This window comes from Rutilus rutilus, assembly GCF_951802725.1.
Source record: "Rutilus rutilus genome assembly, chromosome: 13".
Taxonomy (NCBI): Eukaryota; Metazoa; Chordata; class Actinopteri; order Cypriniformes; family Leuciscidae; genus Rutilus; species Rutilus rutilus.
Window position 1 is genome coordinate 24,001,389 of NC_140218.1, and position 18,181 is coordinate 24,019,569.

General features: G+C 36.4%; 1 protein-coding gene and 1 long non-coding RNA gene across 8 annotated transcripts; one reads left to right on the forward strand and one right to left on the reverse strand.

The window, feature by feature from the left end:
* Window positions 1-106: 106 nt before the first annotated feature.
* Window positions 107-3,727, reverse strand: LOC311301836. Its single transcript, XR_014629513.1, has 3 exons — window positions 3,643-3,727; window positions 421-478; window positions 107-233 (listed from the first exon to the last, which is right to left on the reverse strand). It is a non-coding gene; the product is annotated as an uncharacterized lncRNA (long non-coding RNA).
* Window positions 3,728-7,837: 4,110 nt separating this feature from the next.
* On the forward strand, window positions 7,838-17,236 carry lemd1 (LEM domain containing 1). Of its 7 annotated transcripts, none has more exons than XM_084427190.1 (10): window positions 7,838-7,946; window positions 10,656-10,761; window positions 10,873-11,031; window positions 11,818-11,879; window positions 14,211-14,279; window positions 14,582-14,681; window positions 14,811-14,908; window positions 14,983-15,069; window positions 16,303-16,367; window positions 16,495-17,236. In XM_084427190.1, the coding sequence occupies exons 2-10, from the start codon at window positions 10,680-10,682 to the stop codon at window positions 16,775-16,777; spliced, it is 1,005 nt and encodes a 334-aa protein (XP_084283316.1). In that variant the 5' UTR covers window positions 7,838-7,946; window positions 10,656-10,679; the 3' UTR covers window positions 16,778-17,236. The 7 variants fall into 7 exon arrangements, with proteins under 7 accessions (XP_084283316.1, XP_084283318.1, XP_084283317.1 ...); XM_084427192.1 differs by having other exon boundaries at window positions 10,876-11,031; XM_084427191.1 differs by having other exon boundaries at window positions 7,946-8,031.
* The last annotated feature ends 945 nt before the right edge of the window (window positions 17,237-18,181 follow it).

An 18,181-nucleotide genomic window follows, 5' to 3' on the forward strand; every position in this document is an offset into this window, starting at 1 on the left:
GGGCTGTGCAGCATGTGTGTGTGTGTTACAAGGAGAGCTGTGAGAATATAGCAGAGGGATGCAGAGGAGAATGGAGACAGCCTTCCCATTCCTCCACTCCTCCCCTCTCACTTCTGCTTTTCCCTGTCAGAGGGAAAGGAGTTCTGAAGATGTACTACTGAATTCTTATGTAATCTCGTTTTGTTTTTTTGTCCTCTTTCTCTTCAGTTTCTTGACAGGGGTCTGCCGGGCTTCTGCGAAAAGAGGAGGCATTGAGAGGAGAAGAGTTGTGAAGATATACTACTGAATTCTTTGTGAATTTTACTTATTTATTTTGTCTCCTTTCCACTAGTTTCTCAGCGAAAATATGCTGGATATGTTTTTCTGTAAAAAGAGATACTTCAGAGAAGAAAGAAGAAAAAAAAAAAAGACTGAATTCACCTCAGAGAGGCAGAGCACCTGCACGGAGACCCTCGCTGTTCTGTGTTCCTCTATTCACCTAAAGGGGCACCAAAAAGGAAAAGAGACATGGAAAGAAACATTAAAATAGGTAAGAAATTTTATCAATTTCTCTGTAATTTTTATTTTTTTTTACTATATATAGCATATTTATTATTTTTTTATATAATGTATATCTATTGTTATATGTTTACTGAATACGATTAATATATATTTTTATATATAAATTGATATAAATGTAAATTGATTTTGTTATATATAAAATGATATAAATTGATTGATCAATTTCTCAATAAAAAGATTGACTATTATATACATACATATGTTGTTGACTGATGTACATTTATTGCAATAAACTATTGATTTATTATTATATTATTTTATTTTTATAATATTTATAATACATGATTTTTAATAAATATATATTTTTTATTATTTTTCTAATCTACGTTTCCAGTATACAAAGGTCTTGTTCTCAACAGTAGGTAGAACCAACTGATTTTTAATCAATTTCACAGTAAGACAAGATTTATTATACATTGTATAATATGCATTATTTATTATTTTTCTATATTATGTATTAATGTATTTTTTATTTAATATATTATATTTAACTGATATATTATTTAGTATATTTGTTATTTATTTATTATAAATATTATTTATAATAAATATATATGATAAATATTTATTGAATCTACATTTCCAGTATAGTTTTGTTGCAAGTAAAATGGTGATGTCATTCAAATGTGTGGGGAGATCGCAATGGCTTGTTCTCAACAGTTGGGAGAATGAACTAGAAAATGCCCCCCACATGAAATGCCACCTGATCAATCTTGCTTTTTAACATCCCAGTCCCAGACATAGATGTTGTGCCCTTGAACAGGCACTTAACCCTGAATGGCTCCAGTGGGAACCCTCTGCTGAACGTTGATAAACGCATTTGTGTTCAGATGAGAGAATTCACCTATGTGGGGATTCTGATGCTCCTTTCTGGAGCAGATCAAACCGCTGGAGTATGAAGAGTGCAGCATCCGGTGTGTGTGTAACTCAAATAGCAGTTGTAATGTTGAGAAGAGGGGGACACATACAATAGCTTCCCCCTCCTCTAAGAGGCAACGGCTGCAGTGCCAAAACAGAAGCACAAGGACTCATTGAAGAAAGTAAGAAAGAGGCTTGGTTAAAGATGGGGCCCGTCCTCACACTTGTTTCATATATTATTGTGGTCTTTAAAAATGATTTAATTTAATCATGTCTTTTTTTTTTTTATGTCACTTCTTGCTTTAAAGAAAAGAAACATAGCTTATAATGACCAGATTGAAACCAATTTGTTTTTTCAGACTTTCTTGGTCTCTTTTTTTCTGACTTCATACGCAGTTGGTTGCCCGTTCCCACATCCTCAGTCTGGTGAGCTACTCATTTATTCCTGTTTAATATGTTTAATATCTTGAGCATCCCTCATGTCTTTTTAATATATACACAAACAATGAGTGTGCTTTATGTTACATTAACAACTTCCATTTGACCAAGCACTGTAATGTTTTTGTCTAATTACCTTTCATGGGATGTGACTTCTATAGTGATTTGTCAGTAAATCAGAGTTAACAGCCAATCAGAACGATCGTAGGAGCCTCTAAACGGACTGTTTTGCTGTGTTGCACTAGCTTGGCATAATGATCATTAGTGCATGCGTCTGTGTTAATGTGAGTAATTAGAGTTATGTCTAATGCATAAACCTGAATCACTTCATTTAACTCTGTGTTGTCTCATTGGCCTGAGCAAGACACAAATCTTTCCTTATCCCTTTCCTGAGGCTGAATTATAATGCATGTGAAACCAGCCTGTCAGATTACATTAATAGGCGGATTTTATATTTATATTTCTGTCACATGTTATTCTTGACAACATTTTAATTGGCTATGTTTGCTGCTTGATTAAAGCCGTCACCTAAAATATATAAAAATGGTAACAGAGTTATGGTACTGTGATTTATTGCAGTTGTTACTGTTGGTAGTTATTTTATGTGAATTAGGGTCCCTGAATAAGCATCAGAAAGGGGGCGTAACTTCCTCTGCCTTGAGAGACTTCATGAGCAACATACAGACTGTTTCACTGGGCTATAGGCCTACATCACAGTAGGGAATACTATCGCAACTTGCATTGCATGGTGACTTTATGTTTTTTCATCTTAAATGGTATTTTGAGCTATTCAGCCATTTTAATAGTTTAAGTTGGGAATGTGTAAACCATACAAATTCCCACAGGAGAATGATGGGAATATGCATGGCTAGGTTTACACATTCCTTCCCACTTCACCCAGTGTCATTAAACCTTATTTTTCTGCAAAAGCATTGTATAGCTCATATGCTCCATATAACACGCTGCTCATAATATAAGGAAAATTAGGGCTCCTTTGCAGCAAAAATTCTCTCTTTTTTTACAGAAACCATTAATAAACTAACAAGCAGGCATCACTTTTGCTCAAATCCTGTGCTATATTCCTCCAATTACCAATCTATTCTAGCCTTCCAGAGAGGGATTTCTATGTGAAGTGTTAATGTCTGAACTGAACACACGCTCAAATAATGAGGAAGGAAGATTTGCAATAGCAGAAGAATGTCAATATTTTTTAGTGATGTGTTGTCATGACACAAGCACATGTAGTGTCTCTTTCCCATTCTGGCAAGCACTATGTTGGCAGAATTCATATGCTATGAATATAAATGTTAATCAAATATTAATCAGATCTGATAAAGAGCCGAATTGATGACATGTCTGTCTGTCTCTCTCTCTCTCTAATCGGCTCTTTGCCAGATATTTATGAGGATGAATGGTCAGAGACGACCAATATTTTTATTGCCAGAGATAGAGAGAGAGAGAGAGAGAGAGAGAGAGAGAGAGAGAGAGAGAGAGAGAGAGAGAGAGAGAGAGAGAACCGTCAAAACCAACAATTTTGGCACAGTGAACACTATGTGACTCACATAAAACAACAGTGTATGCTATTTTGCTTGTGAACTAATAAATACTGTGAAAATATGATGCTAGCATTCATATATTTGGCTTAATTGCCAAAGCCTTGCGTCTTGTCTGCATCTTTAGTGTTTGTGAGAGTTTAGCCTATCGCTGATATTGACAGCGCCGTGCTGATTTTCAGAGCGAATTGATTTTATACAGCAGTAAACAATAAAATATTTAATAACTTACATTTCAGACACAATGTAGCAGGTTAGTCCATCTGTTTTTTGCTCCGCCAACGAAAATTCCAAACAAAACCACAGCAGTAAAGTCACGCGCTCATCGGCATCACGCAGGAGTGACGTTGCTGAACGAATTAATGAATCAGCCGTGTTTTTAGATGAATAAAGTGACTCACTGATAAAGAGTCACTTGTTTTGAAGGAATCAGTTTAGTAAATTATTTAAATACTTATAAAGAGTCCCTTAGGCCTATTCTGTTTTGATTGAATCAATTGAGTAGGCCTAGCCTAAATTATTTAAAGACTCACTCATAAAGTGTCACTTATTTAATTCCTGAATGAATCAGTGTTTTTTAAAAAATCAATTGATTGAGTGATATACTGACTCATAAATAATCAGTTTTGTTTCTGAATGAATCAGAGGATGCGTCCAATATCGCAGACTCTGAGTGGGTAGCCCACTTATTTTGAATAAGTAAACTTTGCGAGCGGTAAAAAGTAATTATGTTCTATATAGTATGAATGTGTGTAGTATAAATGTAATATGGACGTACTACATTTGCCAGCCATGTTGTCATTATCACGTGACCTACCAGTCAGTTGCATTGCTTCACTACCATTCACAAATCCTCTCCTGTGGTCTCATGGGATAGTATTGGCTGAATCCAAAATCGCAGGTATTTATTTTAAATAAGTAATTACTTCAACTGGCACTTAACAAGTATGTTCTATATAGGCTTATTAATGTGTGTAGGATGAATGTTATCTGGACATAGGCCTACTACATTCGCCATGTTGCCCTTATCGCGTGACCAGCGTCTTGCCTCACTTTCAATCATAAGTCAGAATATCGCTGGAAGAAGTACTCTTTTATGAATACTGTGAATTTGGAAATACTTCTTTTGTCACATAGCTACTGTTTTTCGCCTACAGTATGCGATATTGGATGCAGCCAAAGTGTCCATCGTATGCACACTTCAGAATTTCACCGGAAGTAGTTACATAGGACATAGGCCTACCTATTTTGTCACATACTGTTTTTTGTGATACTATATAGTAGGTCATTCTTCTGGTATTCTAAACAACACATATGTATTACGTGAATAAATCGCAACACCAAGCACAGACCTCAAAACAAAAATCAGATTGTAATGTGCCATTTCATCAGGCATTTCATTATTGTCTGAATAATAAGCAAGTTTGCTTAACTGTTTACATGTAGATGGTGTTCATTAATCAGATCTGCTAAACTCCCTTGAGCTGTGTGTAAAAAAAAAGTCTTTTGTCAGAGGCAGAAAGTCAGCTAGACTTTAGAGTCTAATTGTAAATTGAATGTTTACATAATCCTCTCAGCATTCACCAGGGCCACTGTGGAAATCACAAAAGCCTTTTGATTAGTGCTGTACCTTTTTATTTCTTGGCATCGTTACAGAGTCGAATCAAAGACTGTTTGGAATGTTCTGAGAGACTGATGGACTAAAAAAAACACATCTCACTATACAGAACTGGGATGTGGAACTCATATAGAAGAAATGAAAAAGTAACCCATACATAAATCAAGAGAAAATCCCAGAATTTCCCCCAAGGAGTAACTTTAAAAAGAACAATGAGATACAAACACTTTAATCCTCCCAGGCCAGAAAAACTGAATAATAGTCTCTCTTTTGTTTAATTATTCATGATGATGTGAAGTTTTTTCTCTTTAATCTTCTGTGCAGACTGCAACTTGGCTCAAGTGGTTTAAATAGAATCTGTTTAGCTGCGAAAAAGTAATCACGTAATAAAGGACGGAAACACAGCAGGTCTCATGGTGGTTTCACCTCGGAACTCAACACTACTGTGCTTTATGGCTTTCTATTCCTATGTGATTTTGATATGGTGTATCATGTAGGGTTCAAAGCCATTAGGTACAGAGTGGCTTATCAGCAGTAGATTTAATCAATCTAATATATGTCCATTAGAGCTTTTGCTACGACCCATTTGTTGTAGTTCGAGAAAAATTGTCTGTTGAATGGACTAAAATGGGCTCTAAAACATGACGAGAGCTGAGACACATACAGTGAAACATTTAATTTACAAGAAATACGCAGCAACATAATAATGGCTAAATAGATAGCAGTGTTATTGTTTAACCGAGTGTCAGTTTTGAATGTTAAACATGCAATTTGCAGTGCCAGTCTCAGGCTGGGTGAGCATTGGGGTGATGGTATATTCACATTTGCCCTCCCTTGCATCATGGTCTCCTTGGAGAAGAGATGCATTCATTTGAGAATGAAAGGAGAAAAAAAATGAAACAAAAAAGATGAGAAGAAAAACGCAGAAAGACAGGGGTGGGGAGAGGAGGTGGGTTATGCATGTTGATGAGTGAATGAATGCCACACTAATCTTGGCAACAGGCAAAGCATTGCATTTCCAGAATAGAGAAGCAGAGTGAATCAGGGTTCATCCACTAGGGATGCACCTTAGTGGTGAAACACACAGAATCTGTGCCTGCGCCCGCCACTGACATGGGGGAGACAGAGCGCAGTTGTGATGCACGGCACGTTTACTGTTGGCAGATCCTTCTGGACTCTTGAAGCTTATTAGTGGCTTGTAGTACACGATAATCCTTTTGCTAGGAGCCCTATGGAGTAATGTATCAGGAAGATATAAGCCTGGTGAATAGCCAATAAATTGAAAACCTACAGTCTGTGAAGAATAAGAAAATTATCTGCAGTTTGTTGAGAGGCAGTTTTGGAGCAGGCATTAGCCTTTTATTTCTACAGATTATATCATTCAAATATGTTGCCTTGCCATTAAGAGCAGTTCTTGGGAAAACTGGTAATTGTGCAGCAGGTGTCATTACATTAATCGTTATTGTTACTAAACTTCATTATTATATTGATCTCTGGGATATTTGATTAATATTATATAGTCACAACAATGGTCAAATAATTTAGCATGACCGCTAAACTGGATATTTCAAAATGGCAACATACCAGAGGTCGTATGAATCCGCGACCTCTCTCTTTTCATGAAGTCAGCATGTAACAAGAGTTGGGATCATCTTTTCTTCCCTATATAAAGTGCTGCAGGGATGACGTATTTTTTTTAGGGCAAAACCTGAAAACGAGTTTAGCACTCCGGTTCCGCCGTCCCAAAGGATTTTGGTTAAAAGCCTGAAATAAAGTCATGAAACGAGCTCAAGATATTTTCACTTTTTACTATGACATAAAACACACCAGTAATACCCCACTTGTGGTTTTTTAAAGATTTTACATGTCTTGAAAAAGGCAGTTTGCTAAATGGAACTAGATGTTATAGGGCTCATCATGTCGAACGTCATCTATACGCACTAGTCTGCTTTCACAGCTTCATTGTGTTTATAATCACACTCTTGCAAACTATTCTATATCACACTTTCAGGGAAAATGTTTATATATATATGGACTGAAAGAGTTGTCGAAAAATCAGTGGAGGTGACGTTGAAGTCGAGCAACCATGGTATAGTTCGTTTATAGCCTAAGGTTAGCTTTTTATTTCTGGCAATAATATTTAGGCTTCAAAATTCATAAAAGTTGGGCTCATTTGAGAAAATTATCTTGATGGACAAAAAAAAAAATCATAGTTGACAAAAAGTATCATAAACATTTGGTGATCAAAAAGCTTATCTAAGAGTGTGATGCAAACTTCTGGGTTGGCCTACAAAAAAAGGTCATCACTGCAGCGCTCTATTGTATATCCAAGTGTACCGGATTATCAAACAAGCAAAACGTAGGGCAGGATTTGATTTGGTCCATCAGGAATTGATTGGATGGTTTTGGTTTGCTTTTGCTGTGATGTCATGTGAGTGACAAGTTGTAAAAACAGTAAACACATCATCAGAGAAGAGCTGTTGCTGCAAGAGGGAGGGGAAGTTATTTTGAGCACTAAGTGAGCACATGAACTTAAAATAAATAAATAGGCTAAATAAATAAATTATGTACACGGATAGGCTAAACCATTTATAATAAATACTGCAATATTCCATACAAAATTAGAATTTTCCATTTTGATTTCATGATGACGACTTTCATGTAATCTACAAGTAAGAAATAATCAAAATAATCAAATCAGTTCAGTATTTCACTAGGTCCTGTAGGCTTATTTATTCATTTGGTCATTACCACTCTAACCCTTACATGTTTAAAATACATAAACACTAACGATAGAATTATATATTTTTCAGTTGACATGCCTTTAAAGAAATGGCGGGAAAACATCCAACTTGTGACGTTGTCATTATTAACCAGAGGACGTCATGTCAGCGCGCGGATATTAAAATACTATCCAGGTAAGTTAACGTTGCTTCTTTGAGTCTTGTTTAAAACAGCATTTGCTCTTTGTCCGCAGTGAAAAGCACTACAGTTTCTAGCAAGGTGAGTTTGCAAACATCGGTTTCATATTTTTTCGCGTTGAACAGGTCACGCGCAAACAATGACCAAACAGGCTAACGTTAGATTGCCATTTATTACCTGCAAGCTGCTAACGTTATCGACCATAAATTATTATCCGCGCGTTTCTGGTCTCCTGTGACTTCTGTTTTGATTTAAACTTGTACAGTCGTGTTTTATATATATATTTTTATTTTATTTTGCATGACTAGGCCGCATGAATGAATCAATAGGCGTTTCTGAGCGCGCATATAAGGAGAGCCTAGTGAGCAGCTGTTGGTGACAAGGCTGTTTGGACTCTCAAAACTCATTTCCTCAGGGCTTGGATTTTCAGATGTGTTAGTTTTCCACAGCTGACACATGCCGGTGTTTGTTGAAGACCCAGCTCACTTCTCCAAAGAGAGGCTGATGTCGGCGCTCATAGCGCATAATGTGGATCTACCGCCACCCGAGAGCAAGAAACACGCTTATGTGGAGCTTTATCTGAAACATGTGAGGACAAACAGCACAGATTTCTCTAGTGATGAAGAGGAGGATCATCATCTTATTGCCAGCGTGAGTTAAAACGCAGGTTTAGCAGCTGTAGAGGTCACGCTATTAATCTTCATTCCTGAAGATTTGTCTTTCTGCTCTTGACAGTGTTTTGATTCACAATATGTCTGACATCTTGCAGACAGGTTTTGTAGGATTCCCCAAACTGTTTCTATATCCACACTTGTCTATCCAGTAGTTTGACGCAAGGTGGCGTGATTGAAATGGATTTGATATGTGCTGTGAATATTCATACCCATATGTTCTTTGCTTTCAAGCTGTTGAGGGTTTTGTAGGTCATTGCCTGTCAGCTCCCAACTGCAGTGAAATACAGTTAAAGCATGCATGCATCGCTGAACATCAAAGACTGTTCTGTCGAAATGAGAAAAAAATTATTTTTTCTGAGTGAGACTGAAACATGATCCCTCAAAGTTGTAGAATAAGGCTCCAGCTGTCACACACACACACAAACTCTGGTCGTGTGCAAGACCACTGCAGGTGTGTGTGTGGGTCGGGGGCCCTCAAAGGGGGCTGGGGAATCTGGGTCAGGGCCATCTTAGACTCGGGTGTCGAATTCTCCGTTTATGATTAGAAGTGTGCACTTTGTGATGACCAAAGTGGTGTTGCCCTGGAAAGTAGCATGCCTTTGGCCAGGTTATGAGTTGGCAATTTCTTGTTTTATATTTTACAATACCAAACTTTTTAAATTAACACCCTTTTGAATCTATTACTGGTGCAATTTTAGTTAATTATAAGAAAATGTTAAGAACTTTTTAAAGAATGAGCAACAGGATAAAAACCGTCACTCATTGTGTTTAATTGCAACATGCGACGTGTGATTTGTGTAGACTGACCGAGGTAATGAAAACCAAGTTGTTTGTGACTATATTTAGTATTGTTAACTAAAACTATTAAAAATATTTTTTGGTAATTGAAATAAAGCTAATATAAAAATTAGATGAAGAACTTGAAAATTGGAATTGTTGCATTGGCAATTAACTGAAATAAAATATGTTTAAGTTAATGAACTAAAATTACTAAAACTGAAATAAAAAAATGAAAGCTGAATAAAAATACTATTATATGGTATAAAGCACATAAAGTTACTTAAAATGAAAATGAAAATGAAACTGAAAATATAAAAATAAAAGCTAATTGAAAGTTTTAATACTAAATACTATATATTTACACACAATAACTTGTTTTTAAGCGTTTCTGTTGTCTCGCTAGCGTTTTGGTCTAACATCTTAGCTAGCAAACAGACGGCTCATTTAGGGTCATTAACTGAAAGTAGACATCTAATAAATTCCAGTCAAATAAGCACAAAACTGCTGTCTAGCATTTTTGCTTGGAAAAAGTATGGATATTATTGGTGGCTCAAGGCAGGATCGGTGAAGACTAGCAAATGAGACTATTAGTGGTCTGCAATTTTTGTTTTATTGTTGAAGTGGTCTGCCGCCTAAATGTTTGAGAAACAAATTGCTAGAGGGTTTTCTGACTAAATGCTGCATTGAAACGGCTCAGATAAATGCCATCTGTTCTGATCCATTAGCACTGCTGTGCATTTCTTCTGGTTTTACATAACCATGCAAACCTTTAAATATTTGTACAACACTGTTTTTTATTTATTGAAGTTTTTCTATATAATATCTCCGGAATTCGTCACAAATATGTTAACTTTCCATCCGAACTCACTTTATCTGGCTCTTTTCTGTACACCTTATTTTTGTGCTTGATCGTGGAAAGCGTTTTTGCTCAATTCTGCTAAAATGTGAAGAAGTTTCTTCAGCCTGAGGTTGGTATGGGTTTGGGAAACTGCTACGGCAGCTAATATTGGATGCGACCCCTTTTCAGAACGTGTCAGTGCAAGATGCAAAGGCGAGAAAGCCTCAAAACAAGAGTCTATTGAGGATTGCGTGAGCCGAGGTTCACCCTTTGGCAAGCTAGTGTCAGCATATGTTTATTAGATTATGCTAAAATGTGCTGATTCCTCACTCCACCATGATGAATCGCTATAATTTCACTGCCTCCAGAGGATTTGATTAAATAGTTTGTTGTGTGTTTATTTCCCTGTACAGGCCGAGAAAGAAGAGGCGGCAGACATGGTAGACCTGCGCTCACTGACTGATGATCAGTTGAAAGCCAAACTGCTCCAGTATGGGGTTAAAGCCGGACCCATTGTAGGTCAGTCTGTTTGAGTCACAGTCTTTTCCTTTCAAAACAGATTATGCTATAAATTCAACATGTTCTTGTGTGTGTGTGTGTGTGTGTGTGTGTGTGTGTGTGTGTTCTAAGCAGCTTCCACTAGAGCTTTATATGAAAAGAAGCTGAAAAGGCTGCTGGATTCTTCAGCACAGACATCACAGCACAGGGTCAACGGCACAGGGGACGCAGGCCTCTACTCGGACAGTGAGGAAGAAGCTGAGAGGGAGGAAGACGAGGATAAGGACTCCGGTAGGAGGCAGCATTGACTCTCGAATATTCAATGGGTTACCTGAATGATTAGACGATTGATCGGTTTAACAAATCCTTGAATAAATGGGCTTCTTTGGGTTCAACTGACCCCAATTTAGAGGACTTTAAAACTCTTGAGACCCGTTTGCATGCTAAATAAGGCTATGTCTACATTAATGCATATGCATTTGAGAACCGCATTTTTGTTTTAAAACGCTCTCTGCCCACACATTTCTCAAAAGTTTCACGCTGAAACATCGGATAATGCAAAAAATCATCTTACTGCGCATGCTTAATGTGTAATAAAAGCTCACTGAAATGATACCAGACATAATACAGTTCTTGCGCCATTCTTCTGGCATGATCGGTTTATTAGCAAAATATCTTTACATGTTCAGGAATGTAATATGAAAATTGTACGAAGTAACATTTATCTTTAGCAACACTGTGAAAGTGAATGGCACATAGTTGGCAGGCACATACCGTTCTAACATAGATTTCTTTCGTGACAATTTGCATCACATGACTAAGCATGCGTCATCATTTTCAAATGCCTCTGTTTTCACTGTCCACACTACAACATGAAAACTGTGTTTTCAAATTTACCCACTTGGGAGAGCGTCTTCGAAAAGCTAAATTTTTTTTTTTTTTTTTACATCTTGTCAACCAATGTGTCCCATCACTAATTTATAGTAAAAAAAAAAAAAGATGTATTGTGTTTCTCTTAAAGACTTTGTCTGTTATTGTTTTTGCTAGTAATACATTTTCATTTTGCATGTATTCTAGACTCAGAGCAGCTTCGGTCTAAAACCGTGTCCCGTACAGAGACCAGCAAAACGGCAAGCAAAGTAAGTGGCTTTACATGCACCTGAATTCATCCTTTGTTACTTCCCTGAGACTGAAACATGATTCATCCATTATCTCATCTGACTCTCCATATTCTGCTGTGAGTGTGGTTTGATTATTAACATGGACAACAGTTGTTGCTTGGGTCTTTCTGTGTAAAGAGGCAAGGCAAACCAGCTGTCCATCAGTTTTGTTGTGTAAGGCCATAAATTATGTATGTGAGATTGACACTTTTGATGTAGCAAAGAGGCCCTTGATGGTAACTCAAGCTCATTCAGTGGTATGATGGATTTTAAAGCTGAAGTATATAATTTCAATGCTACAAGCATCATAAAAGGGTGTCATAAATAATGGCAAACACAGATAATCTTGCCCTAAAGAACCAATGTTGCTATATTGGGCAGCTTAGGACACTTTAGGGTTCTGTGCGTCCTTAAAAAGAGTCCTAAAGTCCCCCTGTAGTCAACAATTTTATCTCTTAAACTACTCTTTGATCACCAAAATGACATATTTAAAAGTTTTTTTGGTAAAAAAAAAAAAATCTAAATGCATGTTCTAGATCTTATTGTGCACAATTCATCGTGGTCAATATTGGTGACTATATGTATTAATATATTGATACATAAAATACTCAACACACGTTTTATTCAATATGTATTGAAATGTTTTAAGTACTTGCAGTAGGGCTGGGTAAAGAATATCGATTTCTCGATTTTAATCGATTCTCATTTTTACGAACCTATATCGATTCTTAAATCCCAAGAATCGGTTAGTCATCCTGTTTTCAGTTGATGAATGAATGTAACATTGTAGCGCGCATCCCATCCAATAAATCGCAATAATCTTTGTGCTTTGTTACTATTGATATAAAACAATGTCTCAGATTTCAAATTACATCCATTTTCTTACGAAATTCAAAAACATAAATACCGTTTTGGCGCTGTGGCGTGAGATCGCTCTGGCGCAGCTCAGCTCAAGAGCAGCAGCAGCGTGGAGCGTACATGATCTTCTCTTCCGCCTTAATAATACCAGTTACCGCACGAAATAAACTTGAATGAGCATCTGAAAGTATGTTAAAAGGTAGCGTACAACTTATCGAATTCCGTATCATGTGACATGGAATCGCTCAGTGTTTCACCTGTGGAAAGACGTCAGTAAATCAGCTTTAAACCATAAACCAGCAAAAACCATATCCAGTGACCATAAACTCGTTAGTCAGCTAGAAAAATTAACTCTAGAGAGGAGCATTTTGCTAAATATATGCACCATATTACACATTCATTATAATTTTTAATGTTCTTCAATTTTGAATGCATGTTTGAATAAATCTGGCATGTTTTTATGACAGCCTCCATTTAAATGTTTGTATTTCATATAACTTTATTATTATAAAAATAAATAAGTGTAATTTAAGTGTTTGTATACAAATCAGTACATTTTTACCTTCAATATTATAGTTGGCTAATGAAGCCTATAGGCTACAACTGACTATAGTTTACAGCATTAGTTAAGAGATTTGTTTTTAAATTAAGAAAATTTGCCTTGTATTGTACCTGATATCCCAAATAATCAATATTGAATCGAATCTGAATCGAATTGTGAAATTTGTCAATACCCAGCCCTAGTTCTGTTTTACTGATAAGCAGTATTAAATTCCCAGTTTATGGTGTACCGTAGCCTGTTTAATTGAGCAAAAGATTCTGCGTTGCATGATTAATCTTGAGATAGTATCGATTTGTTCTGAATGGAAATATGGTATTATTATTATTTAAAAAAAAAATTGTGCAGGTCTTAAAAAGCCTTAAATTTTATTTTTTTCATTTATTTTTATATATATAATATATTATATTATATTATAGATTTTTTATATATATATATATATATATATATATATATATATATATATATATATATATATATATATATATAATTGTTATTGTTGTTATTATTATTATTATATTATTTTTTTGCCCTGCAGATACTCTGTACTTTTTTGACATTATTTGCTTAGAAAATATGGGCTTTATTACATTTTTCTGGAGCTTTCATCTAACCCAGTTTCACCCACACACCAAAGAGAGGCAAGCACCAAACATAACAATGTTTAGCTCAGCAGAGCTTTGTTGTTTCAACCTACAGAAGCTACTAATAGTTGTTTCTGCATATTAAGCTAGACAGAATAAAGTATTTCAATATAAAAAAAATTATGCAGCTTTAATGTCTCAATGTGGTTTTTCAGTAGTGTGAACATGAACAATAGTACCACTCTGTGGTTAAAGTTAGTATGGCATTAAATTGTGATGTATGTTGAATTGCATTTTTCACATTCACAGGTGGGCATGTTCAGTCAGAGCAGAGATTTTTACCCCCGCTGCTTTATGCCCTCAGCTGGATTTGTAAATGTACAGTATGAACCGTTCTTATGGGCACAATTTTAAAGCGTCCTACCTGATCCTTTTCTGCAGGGCATAAAGGGGTCAATTACACTATCATTTGTTTCTTCCACAGATTTTGTGTTGTGAAAGATTTAAGAGATTTAGACACTGTATTTTATGCACTTGCACTTTTAGTTTTTTAGGATTGTTTGATTCCATTGCACTGAAGGATTGTGGGCTGTCGGTGCTACATCTGATTGACTGTTCCGGATGTCATATTGCTTTGCATACATTCCACTTGTGCTTTATTCAGTTTGGTTCTCTTGCAGGGAAAGATTCAGCACAAGTCTTTAGACTCCTCCCAGAATGGGTCTTTGGGTCAGAGTGGGTCCCAGTACTCAACCTTCAGCATCACTCAGATGGTGGAAGAGGGGAGTCTGAACTGAGATATCTCAATAATTATGAGATGATTGGCTGGCAGTGATTTTGTTTTAATTAGTTGTAGTTTTAAGTCTTAGGGGTTTGTTCTTGCTGTGTGATTGTATTTGTTTTGTCTGCAGATTGAGAACAGATTCAGTCCTCAGTCAAAGGAAACAGAGATTGAGAGGAGATTTGGTCAGAGAACCGAGCAGACGGTGGACAGCAGGGCCCTGCGGGTTTGTGGCTACAGATAATATGTTTGCTTTAACAGCAGCATTCATGTCTGACAAAAGCTCTTATTTCTCATCAGGGCTACATGAGGCTGGATAAAGACACCATGACAGGCAGATCTCTTTGTTTAACATCTCCATCAGCCCATCAGAAACAAACTATCACAGTAACTGCTTTCCCCCTCAGCCTTGCTCTTCTCTCCTCAGGGTCTGCCTCTTCCTTTGTCCTCACTCTTTCGGTTGATGTTTAATTCAGCAGACATATTGCATTGCCAGACATCTAATGGGCTTTCACACTCCCTCTGTCCTTTGGGAAATCCCTCTGAGTTTTCTTTTGTTTCTTCCTTTTCTCACTTTATTGCACTGACTTACCCTCTGTGAAATATACAAAGGAAAAAATGTAGTATATTTTTAGTACTGCTTTCTTTCTCCTGATTTAATATACCGTGAAGTCACTGCATTGGTGTTTGGTAGGTAGGTCAGAGAGAGGAAAGCGCTCATGAGTTCTATCAAAGGCCTGGCTTTCTTGTTTCTGACCCATGTGTCTTCGATCTTAATGCGCATGAATGCAGCTCACATGATTCTTAAACCCTGTATGGCTGAGCCGCACTGTTACACTCTTCATCACCTGTTTCAACCCAAAAGCATTAGGAAAAAATTGATTGTGCTTTACAAATGTACCAATCATTGTGATAAGCATGGGAATATATATTTTTTTCCTCTTTATAGTTGGCTTCTGAGAATTTGAGGAAATTGTCATGAAAATATATATAATTATTATAAAAAGATTTACACTACTATTCCGTCAGTAAGATTAGATTTAAGTAACAAATTAACTTTTTATCCAGCATGGATGCATTAAATTGATCAAATGTGACAGTAAAGACATTTTTACAGAATATTTCTATTTCAAATAAATGCAGATCTTTTGAATGTTATATTCATTAAACAATCCTGGAAAAATGCATTGTGTATCACTATCACCACAAAAATATGAAGCAGCACAACTGTTTTCGACATTGATTATGATAATAATAAATGTTTCTTGAGCATCAAATCATCATATTAGAATTATTTCTGAAGAATCATATGACACTGAAGACTGGAGTAATGATGCAAAAAAAATGTTGCATCTTTTTTCATCATTTTTAAAATATATTATTATAATTAGATGCCTTTTTTTTTAATCCCATTACACTGTGATTGTGCTTTCCAAATGACTTGCAAATCTGCCCCATGTTTTTCTTGGGTCTGTGCTGGTATTTCTCTTCCTCTTCACTCTATCCTCCAATATTTTTATGATATACTGCTTCACTTTCATTTCTATTGTAGACTACACCTTTACATGTAGTTTATCTCATTCAGACTGTTTTGTTTTTATTTTTTTCTCTGGCCAATAGGAACCTGTGATAGATGTTCTCTCAGAGATGTTCCCCGACACTGCCAAAACCCCCACTGGAATCTAGTGAGTATCATCTGTGATACCTTTCTCATACTTAAGTACTACCATTGTTCGGAAACTATTGATTAGCATGCCTCTGCTTTAATTTTGACTGTGTAAATCAGTTCTAATGTCTTTTTTCCGCCTGCAGTGCTACAAAGAGGCGGCCTATAAAGGGAGCTGCAGGACGCCCAGTGCAATTTAAATTCCCTGAAATACCACCACTGAGTCCAGCTACACTGGAGAGGCAGGAGATTCAGCAGCGTCTGGTGCCTCTGTGGGTTCAGATCGTGGTTTTTCTCCTGGTGGCTTGCCTGCTGTACCTCATCTTCTCGTCCATGGAAGAGCCGCTCTCCAATCCGTTCACTGCTCTGCATGATGATGCTCTCATATCCACCTCACAGGACTCATCCGCCACTGACGCTACAGCTTAACACTGACGCCAAAGGATTCATCTCAGGCTCAAGTCAGCAAGATATCCTTCATATGACTATCTTTTATAAAGTGGTGTCAGAGGAATGTATCTGTGATTGGACTGAATGAAACTCAATGAATACTGTACATCATATTTCCACCATACCTGCCTTCAAATACCTCATAGAATTTTTTTATTTGAACTGATGGGATGTGTAGTTGGCTAGTCATGTGCATTCATTGTTTCCTCTGAATTATCTTTTACCCTAGATGTGTATTTTATACCATTTGAAATTTGTGCGGGCTGTTTGTGCTGTTGTCAGCGTTCATCCTGATTCAGCTACCCGAACTCAAGAACAATTACATTCTTCTCTTACATCTTGCACTGCTGTAATAATGAGTCTTGTATGATCTCTTTCAGTTTTTAAACATGTACTTTGTTTTATTTGTGAGTAAATAAATATGTTCTCTTAAAGTCCTCCTTTGGTGGAAATCAAGTTTTTAATGTTATCTTTGGTGTTTTTAATACGCTTTAAGGCAAATCATGTGCAAATTCACAAGTCAACACCATTGCTGAGTATTGTCTCCAACTGCAGTGAACCAAAGACAGTCTCAAAATCATGGTTTGTCAACGAGTGGATCTCAGAACTGGTGTGAGTTAGTGGAGACGGGGATAATTTGCATATTCCTAGAACCGCGTATACTAAATGATGGAAGGGTGTAGGGTTTCATTCAAGCTATTCCTATTTTTTGAGGATTTTTTTTTTTAATTGTCATTTTGGTGATCAAAGATGAGATTTAAGGGATAAAATGATAGGCTACATGGGTACTTTAGGATTGTTCTTTGTGAGCTTATAAAGAAAATCATTTATATTAATATTAGGAGGATCTCTAGATGCCAAATTTTGTAAAAATAGGACCAGTGGCCTTAAAAAAAGGAAGCTTTATAAAAGCATAAGTTCCTGAATTAATAAATTAGTGTATTAATAGCTGCACTTTGTGAACCCCTAAATATAATCAATATCAGAAAAGGATGATCTGAGTTTATTTTCAGAATACAGCTGCTTTTTTTTCTACTAAATATGACCTTACAGATATGTAATGTAATGGTGTAAGGATAATTATATGATTAATGAAGGCATTTACTTAGGAGTACTGCAGCTCAATATTCTGCAAATTACTTTAAATTGTTCATTTGTTTTAAAGGAGAACTCCGGTCAATTTTAACATTGAGCTCATTTTTTTGTACATTTGGAGTGCTGTCAATACAGAGAACAACGACAAAAATCGGTGTTGCCTACACCGAGTTATTCTATTTTTTAAATTTGCACCCTATTGACTTCAATGGGGCAAGTAGTAAGCCTGCTTTTTAGCACTTGTAATGACACTTAAAGGATGTTAAGAGGCTAAAAAGCAGGCTTACT